We start from the raw sequence: 8,745 nt of genomic DNA, 5'->3' as shown, positions 1-8,745 counted from the left end.
GTCCCTTGCTCTGGCCTCACCTTCAGGGAGTATCTGTGGGCTCCTCCAAACTTGATGAGTCTCCCAGTTCCATGCTCTCACTGAACCCAGCCTGCTGTTTGGGCAATGTCTGCCTTCATCATTAGATCACCAGCTGCCCAAGGGCAGGGGCCCTGTCTGTCCTGCTCAATGCTGTGTCCCCAGCCCCTAGGAGGAATCCTGGTAAACAAAAGGTGCTCAGTAAAAAGACGCTGAGTGGTGAACTGGCCTGCACCATCCCTCTGGGCTTTTGCCTCTATTTTCTGGCTAGGCAGAAGGGCTACAAGCTGAACTCCAAGCAAGGGACAACTGCCTGCCCCTTGTCCCAGAATCTGGGTCCTGTTCCCCTCACCCTCAAGCTCTGAGAGGTCACAGGAGTCCTAGAGCCTATGTCAAAGTCAAGTTTTCTTTTTTTTTGAGATGGAGCTTTGCTCTTGTTGCCCAGGCTGGAGTACAATGGCACGATCTCGGTTCACTGCAACCTCTGCCTACCGGGTTCAAGACCTCCTGCCTCAGTCTCCCAAGTAGCTGGGATTACAGGCGTGCGCTACTGCGCCCAGCTAATTTCACATTTTTAGTAGAGACGGGGTTTCACTATGTTGGCCGGGCTGGTCTTGAACTCCTGACCTCAGGTGATCCGCCCGCCTCGGCCTCCCAAAGTGCTGGGATTATAGATGTGAGCCACTGTGCCCAGCCCAAGTTTTCATTTTCTAGAGTACCTGTGTGCCCCCACCCCCACTGCCCTCTCCACCCAAACCTGAGAAAAGACAGCCACCCAGTGGTCATTTTTCTAAACTTTTGTTTATTTTTATAGCAATCGTCATGTTTAGAGAAGTAAATAACACATTTAAAAACCTTCTCAGGGCCAAAGGATGCCAGAGTATTTACAAACACATGGGGGAAGGGTGGCAAGACATGAGGGGCTGGGGCTCTGGGGCTAGGACTCCATCCAGGACCCTGCCCCAGGCCCTGAGCCAAGCACGGATGCTGATGCCAGCCACCAGGACTGTCCCACCAGCCACAGCGTGGGCTCAGGGAACATTTGGGCAGCCATGGGGCTCTGTTCAGTGGGCCTGGTAGAGACCCTCTGGTCGACCTGTGGCCCCGCCTCCCACCCAGGGGGCTCCCCGCACCCCACAGGCCAGCTCAGAGGGGTCTCTGGGAAGCACCGAAGGACGGGGGCCAGTGTGGGGGACACGGGGTCTGGGACAGAGGCCAGGATGCCCTGGCCTGCCTGGCATGGGACAGAGACACACACACACACACGCACACACACACACATACATACTGTACCTTCACAGAAGAATCGCAACAGGGGAGATTTTTTTGTGTGTGAGTTTTTTTTTTTTTTTTGTCTTCTAAGTCTTCATGTCTACAGTGTTATTTTTTGCTATTATTTTTTGTTTCTTCGACAGTGACATAAACTGAGGTAAACATCTGTGACCAACACCTCTCCTAAGGGGCAAAGGGTCCCAGCCCAACCAGCAGAGGAGGTGGCAGCACCAGGGCCCCAACCTGGTGTTCCGGTTCTGCTTTGAGGTCAGGCTGGTGGCTGGCCCTCTGGGTGCCTCTGGGAATGAGGGGGCTGGGCTACATAACTACGGTCCCCTCCCAACTCTAACATACTAGATACTACAACGGCTGAGGGAAACTCCCGAACAGGATCTTAACAGAGAGAGAGAGAGAGAAAGAGAGAGAGAGAGCACGGCAAGGGACGTCTACTGTGGAATCTTGATTCCTTGTTATTGCAGGAGAGATCAGGATGTCGCGAGGCCTAAGGCAAAAGGAGAAGTTGCGGCTGGGAGAGGCAGCCCCGATGGGCTCCAGGTGGGCCGGGGGCAGTGATGGGGGCCTTCTCTGAGACCTGGCCCTTGGAGGGAGTGGGGGTTTGCTACTTACCTGGCATGTAGAGGGCCCATACCCACTGGGGAGGTGGGGTCTGGAGAGGAGTGGGCACAGCGGGGAGAGCGGGGCCAGGCCCTGGGGCCACCCCACACTGTTTGTAAACTGGACCCGGGCAGGGCAGGGGACCTATAGCCCTTTTTCAAGGTGGGAATGAGTGGGGAGTGGGGGCATCAGCCAGAAAGTGCTCAGAGTTCACTCTGGCCAGCCTGGCCCATCAAAGAGCCCCTCAAATGGCCCAGAACCCCAGGAGGGACCCTGGCAGGGGTGACCTGGGGCAGAGGGCCAGGCACAGGGACAGCCTCACCCATGTGGAGCTTATTGCGGGGGTCCCAGGCCTCCCCAGAGAGGGGCAGGGAGTCAGGAGGGAGCACTGGGGGAGGCAGGGGTCTGTTGTCTCTGTCTTGCTGCCTGGGGGCCTGAATCAACCTGCAGGGGACTCCTTGCCGGATTCCCTGAGGGGTGTGGTGCAAGGCAGGCCTGGGCACCCTGGGACAGCTGCCTGGGAGCACCAGGGTGGTGGGGGCGTGGCTGAGGTGTCTGGACGCACAGTCACTGAACACATAGGAGGACACCCACGTGTCTGCACCCTATGCGTGTGTACACACACCTAGTCACACACTCGCCCCCTCGCTTCCACCGCCCCCGTTCTCACACCCACACATGCAGGTCCTACGCCCTGCACACTCCAGTGTCAGAAATGTGGGAGACGTGAGGATGGGGTCTTGGAGGTTGGCATGTTTGACCCCAAGAAACCTAGGAGAAATTTCCAGCACGAACCAGCTCGCCACCTGCTGGAAGCCCAGGCTACTACGTCTAGGCTGGTGCAGCAAGGGCTGGGAGGACCTGGCAGAGGTCCCTGAGCCTAGGACGGTGCGGCCGGCAGGGGGAGCTGGGCCCTGCCCTCAGCTCCACACTCACTCCCCTGCCCTAAGGATGCGGGGGCAGCTGAGACTCCCGCCCTGTGAGCCCTTCTATCCCCAGAAGTTGTCAGGACAACCCCTTGTGGTTGGGGGGAGGGGCGGGGAGCGAGCTCCACTTCTCGGGCCAGTGCCAAGCTGCCCTCCCTCCTGGGCTGTGATTTCATTCGTGCAGTGGGAGTGCGCAGAGTCACTGGTTTCTCGGGGCCTGTCCCGCACATATACGCACTTATGCGACACCCAGACATTTGCTACGTTTTCCAGGGGCTTGGCCTCTCCCCTCCAGCCTCTAGGAGAAGGGAGGGCAGGACACAGCTGCCCTCCGCTCACTGCCCTGATCCCAGCCAGTACCCAGGAGCCTTAAGTCCCCTCTGCCCAACACTTCAGTCCCTTTCTGTACCCAGGGTGTGGAGGGGGCAGAGTGGGATGGCCAGGAGGAGGGGATCTGGGGTGGGACCGCAGGATGATCTGCCAGTGGGTATGGAGGGCCAGGAGCAACGAGTCCGGGTTCCAGGGCTCGGGGAGGCATCTGGGAGTGTGGACCGAAAGCTCCCTTGCTCCTGGCGTGTGTGTGTGTGTGTGTGTGTGTGTGTGTGTGTGTGTGTGTGTGTGTGTTGGGGGGGCTCCGAACTCTCGAGTCTGTGGGGCTTGGCCCCTCTGGGCCAAGTCCCCGCTCACCAGGCCGCGCTAGGGGTCTTTGGTAGCCCCCTCACCAGCCCGCCAGGGACGGACAGGGTGCCGGGCCGCGTCCTGCCTAGTCTACCGCTGCGCCCCCTGTCCCGCGGCGAGGTGACTCCATTCCCCACCGCCGCACCGGGCACCGGCTGGGGCGGGCCCGGGCGGCTCCCCGGTCCGAGGGCGGCGGAGGCGACTCAGACGCAGATCTCGATGGCCGTGGCCAGCACCACCTGCCCTTTGCTCTTGTCCGCGCGGCCGTCGGTCCGGCCGGGGGGCCCCGGGGGGGCCAGGCCGGGCTCGGGCACCGGCACTGGCACGGGCACCGGCACGGGCACGGGCACGGGCACCGACCCGACCGCGGTGGGCGCGGGCCGGGAGCCGCTGCCGCTCTCGGTCAGCACCGTCCGCTTGAGCGGCCCGGGCGCCTCGAGGCGCAGTGGCCCGGCGGCGGGCGGGCGGTCCCCGGGGGGCTTGCGCGCGCGGTGCGAGGGCCGGCGGCGCAGCTCTGACGTGAGCTCATGCTTGAGGAAGCGGAACACCTCCTTGGCCGGGCCGCGGCGCTCGGGCTCCAGGGCCAGGAGGCGCTGGAACATGCGCAGCGCGGGCTCGGTGAAGCGGCGCCACTGCGAAGGCAGACCCGGCAGGCGGCCCCGCTGCCAGCGCACGAACTCCTCAAAGAAGGCATCGGCGCCCGACGCCGCCTCCCACGGGAAGTTGCCGGTGAGCACACAGAAGATGAGCACGCCGAAGGCCCACACGTCCACGCCCGTGTCCACCGCCAGCCCGTCGGCGCGGCCCGCCTGGCACACCTCGGGCGCCGTGTAAGGGATGGTGCCACTCACGCGCTTGACGCGGCAGCCCACGCGGCGCGTCATGCCGAAGTCGGCCAGCTTCACGCGGCGGCACTCGCGGTCGAACAGCAGCACATTCTCGGGCTTGATGTCGCGGTGCACCAGCTGCCGCCCGTGCATGAAGTCCAGGGCCAGGCCCAGCTGCTGCACGCATCGTTTCACCGTGTCCTCCGGGAGCCCCACCTGCGGGCGGCAGGGGGGAGCCGCGCTCGGTTTCCAGCTCTCCCGCGCCCGCCCCACCCCCCTCCCCTCCAGCTCCCTCTCTAGCAAGGCAGTTTTCGCCTCCCACCCTGTCCCCAGTAACTGGAGCGACCGCGCAGACGCGAGCCTGCTGCGGCCCGGGTGCTGCTGAGCGCCCGTTCCCTCGCTGTCTCATCCAATCCTCTTAGTGGCTGCTATGCCTGCTTCTCCTATGGGGACATCGGGGCCCTCCAGGAGAAAACTGACGAGGGGGTCCGCGGCCACCTCCACCTGCTGTCATTTTGCCCTGCCTGCTAGATACTTATCTCGTCGGTCTCCCCCAACTAGAACGGGGCTCCCTGAGCTTCCTGTCTTGTTCCTTGCTGTGTCCGTGCATCTTTGTCCCCAGATTCTGGCATGTAGTAGTTGCTCAGCAAAGAAGGAGGACCTACTCCAAAGGTCTCATCACTCAGCCAGCAAGCGGCAGGGCAGATTTAAAGTTAGTGCCTGAACCCTCCCCCACCCTCCTGGCTCCAGGGTCGCTTCCTCTGAGAGCCCCTTCTCAGGTGGATCTGACACCTCTCCTCTTGTGCAGCCCCAGGGGAGGGCACAGTAAGACTTCATCCCATCATTGTCACTGTCCCTTTCAGGCGCTCATCTCCATCTGTTATTATCTGACCCACTGTGGAGTGTCAGTTTCCCACTAGAACAGGGACTTTTGTCTTCCTTACTGCACATCCCCAGCTCCCCGAATGGTAACTGACATACAGCAGGTGTCCAGTAAATACTTGCTGATTAAATGGTCTGACTCCACTCCCACTCTCACACTCTGGGACCCTGAAGACCCTCTCCCCGCCCTACGCCACCATCCCAAGTACCTGGGGAGGGATGATGTCAAATAGGTCCCCAGCAGGTGCGTACTCCTGGGCAAAGACGTAGCAGTCCTCTGTCTCAAAGACCACGTCAAAGACCTTGATGATGAAGGGGCTGGAGGAGAGGCTGTTGGTGATGCTCACCTCCCGCAGGAAGTTCTTCAGCTTGGTTTTGCTCTTGTTCACAAACTTCAGTGCCATTTTTGTGCCTGATGGGAGCAACAGCAACAGGGTTGAAGCCCCCTCTCCCAGTGCCTCTGTGCTGGATGCACCCATGCCTGTCTCTGGAACAAGGTGCAACAGGGTCCCCAGAAGGCATGACTATCCTCATCTCACGGATGGGAACAGACCCAGCGAGAGGAAAGGACTTGCCTAAAGCTATGCAGGCAGGGTCAACCTGGGCCTTCTACACCCAGTCTGCAGCCCTCCAGGAGGAGGGGGCGAGGGGGCAAGGGGGCCTGTGGCACCCTCCACTTCTCTCATTTTGTCCTGCCCGCCATATGCTTATTTATCTTGTCGGTGTACCCCAGCTAGAATGGGTCTCCATGAGCTTCCTGTCTTGCTATATGGATGAATGAATAAGAAATGAGACACTGCAAGGCACATGTCCACAAGTCTGTGCCTGGGCAAGCATCTGTGCCCACCTGGTACCTAGCTGTGTGGTACACACACGTGTCCACGGAGCATTTACACATCACAGGCCCTGCCTTCAGCACTGCACATTCACAACTCACACTTCATTAGGACTGTATGAGTTGTGCACTCATGTTACCCTATTTTACAGAGAAGGACTATTTTACAGAGAAGGACCCTGTTTTACAGAGAGGCACAGAGAGGTGAAGTCACTTGCCCAAGATCACACAGTAAGCAAATAACAAAGCTCAGGTGACTCCATGTGAGGTGCTCTTCCCGCTGCCCTCAGTTAGCACAAAGCCCCTGGACCCAGGCGTGTGCAGCTGTGGGAGCGGAGCTCACGCAGCCCCAGCCCCTGGCTGACTGGGTGGCATGGCTGTGACCTACAGTGTGGGAGAGGTATCAAGCTCAGTGATGAAGCAACAAGGCTCTGGAGATGACTCCTGGGGTCTCGTTTGGTTCACAGCCTCTGTGGCTGCAGGGCGCTGGATATGTGGCTGAAATGGCCTAGGTCTCCCTGTCCTCCCCTGAGAGACGGCGATGGCCATACTGACCTCACAGGTCCTTCCACCACCCATTAAGTGTGGCACCCTGCTCCTGAGGAACTGCCCTCACTCTCTGTCCACCTCCCTGGGGCCAGCCATCCCTGAGACACTGGTGATACCCAGACACAGCCGGCAGCCCTGCCCTCTCCAGAGGCTCCTGACACAGCCCCTTGGCTGTCTCAAAGGCACCCCAGATGGCCCCAGAGCAGCCCATCCTGTACGCTGGCCACTCTGCCCCAGATTCCTCCCTTGCCCCATCTGCCCGGTCTCCTCCCCAGTGGGCTGCCTCAGGCCTCATCCTCTCCATCTGGCCCCTGACCCTGCCTCCTTGCTTCCACAAAGCACCAGAGAGCCGCGGCCCAGCTGGAAGGTCATGTCCCCCTACCCTGACCTCCCAGCCCTGCCCCACCCCAACCTCCCAGTCCTGCCACGCTGCACTTGCTCACCTGTGCCCTTGTAGACCACCAGGTCAACCTTCCCGTAGGTGCCTTTGCCCAGCTCCCGGACTAGTTCGTAGTGCTTGGTGACGTCGCTGGCAGCCAGTGTGCGGAGAGTCAGGGCCTGCATGTCTTCAGTGAGAAGGGGCACGCCGGCACCAGGTCCAGGGGCAGCCCCTGGCCCACAGCAGGTCAGGGAGCGGGGCGGCTCAGGCTCTGGGCAGCCCATGCTCATCTTCTCCCTGTTGGGTGGGGGTGGTGAGCATGAAGTGTGACATCAGGCAAGGGTCCCCTCCTCCAGCCCCTCTGCCCTCCCCAGAAGCCAGAAAACTTGAGGATGGGCCCAGATGCCAGGCCCAAGATAACCACAAGGGGGCGACAAGCATCTTGGTCTCCTCGCCTTCCCCAAAGCCTTAGGGGCCAGCCTGAGTCAGCTCCCTGAAGACCGTCACTGCCGGACCCTGTGCTTGGTGGCACCAGCCCCTCTGCCTCATGCTGCCACCCGCACACAGTGTCAGGCAAGGCCCCTGTTTATGTCACACAGACACAGCCAGATACCGAGTTCACACGGGTACTCCCATTCACAAGCGTTGGTTTTGTTTATTTGGATTGTAGAGAGGGGGTCCCACTGTGTGGCCCAGGCTGGTCTCCAAATCCTGGCCTCAAGTGATCCCTCTGCCTGTCCCTCCCAAAGTGCTGGGATTACAGACATGAGCTACTGCACCCGGCTTGTTTTTATTTTTATTTCTAAGACAGTGTCTTGTTCTGTCACTCAGGCTGGAGTGCAGTGGCACGATCACAGCTCACTGCAGCTCGACCTCCCAGGCTTAAGCTATCCTCCTATCTCAGCCTCCTGAGTAGACTGGACTACAGGCATGTGCCACCACACCTGGCTAATTTTCATTTATTTATTTAATTTTAATTTTTAATTTTTAGGTATGGGGTACATGTGCAGGATGTGCAGGTTTGTTACACAGGTAAATGTGTGCCATGGTAGTTTGCTGCACCTATTACGCCTGACTAATTTTTAATTTTTTTTTGTAGAGTTGGGGTCTCACTATGTTGTCCAGGCTGGTCTAGAACTCCTGGCCTCAAGTGATCCTTCCACCTCAGCCTCCCAAAGCACTAGGATTACCAGCATGAGCCACCGTGCCCAGCTTATTCACAAGTACTGACGAAGCACCTGCTGTTCCCCAGGGCTCTCCAAAGCCCGGAGTACACAGCATGGAACGAACACCTAGGATTCCCTGCCCGATGGGGCTTACGCCCCAGGGGGAGAAGGGCAGTAGACACAGTGATCACACCAGTTGTATATTATGATGGAAGTGATATGGGCTCTCCATAAGGTAGGAGATGGGGAAGAGGTCTGAGGGCCGTGATTGCAGCATCACGTATCTTGGCCACGTGGTCTCAGGCCAAACCAGCAGGATGGTATAGACGTGGCCACACCATCCCACCACACACATGGCCACACATCAGCACAGCCTGGCAGTGCCTCCCCCACCGCAGACGACCTCACCACCCGACTAATGAACACTGCGCCCGGCCGACCTGACTTTTTAAAAAATTGTATTTAGGCTGGGCGCGGTGGCTCACACCTATAATCCCAGCACTTTGGGAGGCCAAGGCAGGCGGATCACTAGAGGTCAGGCGTTCGAGACCAGACTGGTCAATGTGGCGGAACTCTGTCTTTACTAAAAATATGAAAA

At 59.5% G+C, this 8,745-nt stretch overlaps 1 protein-coding gene across 2 annotated transcripts in view; it reads right to left on the bottom strand.

Moving 5' to 3' along the window:
* Positions 1–800: 800 nt before the first annotated feature.
* The window catches only part of SBK1 (SH3 domain binding kinase 1), a 65,377-nt gene continuing 57,432 nt past the window's right edge, over positions 801–8,745 (bottom strand). For both annotated transcript variants that reach the window (XM_007988751.3, XM_007988756.3), the window contains exons 2-4: positions 7,046–7,278; positions 5,428–5,630; positions 801–4,552 (exon numbers count right to left, since the gene is read on the bottom strand). In XM_007988751.3, the coding sequence (XP_007986942.2) occupies positions 3,713–4,552; positions 5,428–5,630; positions 7,046–7,278 (1,276 nt within the window). In that variant the 3' untranslated portion in view covers positions 801–3,712. The remainder of the gene's footprint in view (positions 4,553–5,427; positions 5,631–7,045; positions 7,279–8,745) is intronic.

This window comes from Chlorocebus sabaeus, chromosome 5, assembly GCF_047675955.1.
Source record: "Chlorocebus sabaeus isolate Y175 chromosome 5, mChlSab1.0.hap1, whole genome shotgun sequence".
Classification (NCBI taxonomy): Eukaryota; Metazoa; Chordata; class Mammalia; order Primates; family Cercopithecidae; genus Chlorocebus; species Chlorocebus sabaeus.
Note: the sequence above shows the minus strand (reverse complement) of the source record. Positions and strands in the feature narration are given on the sequence as shown.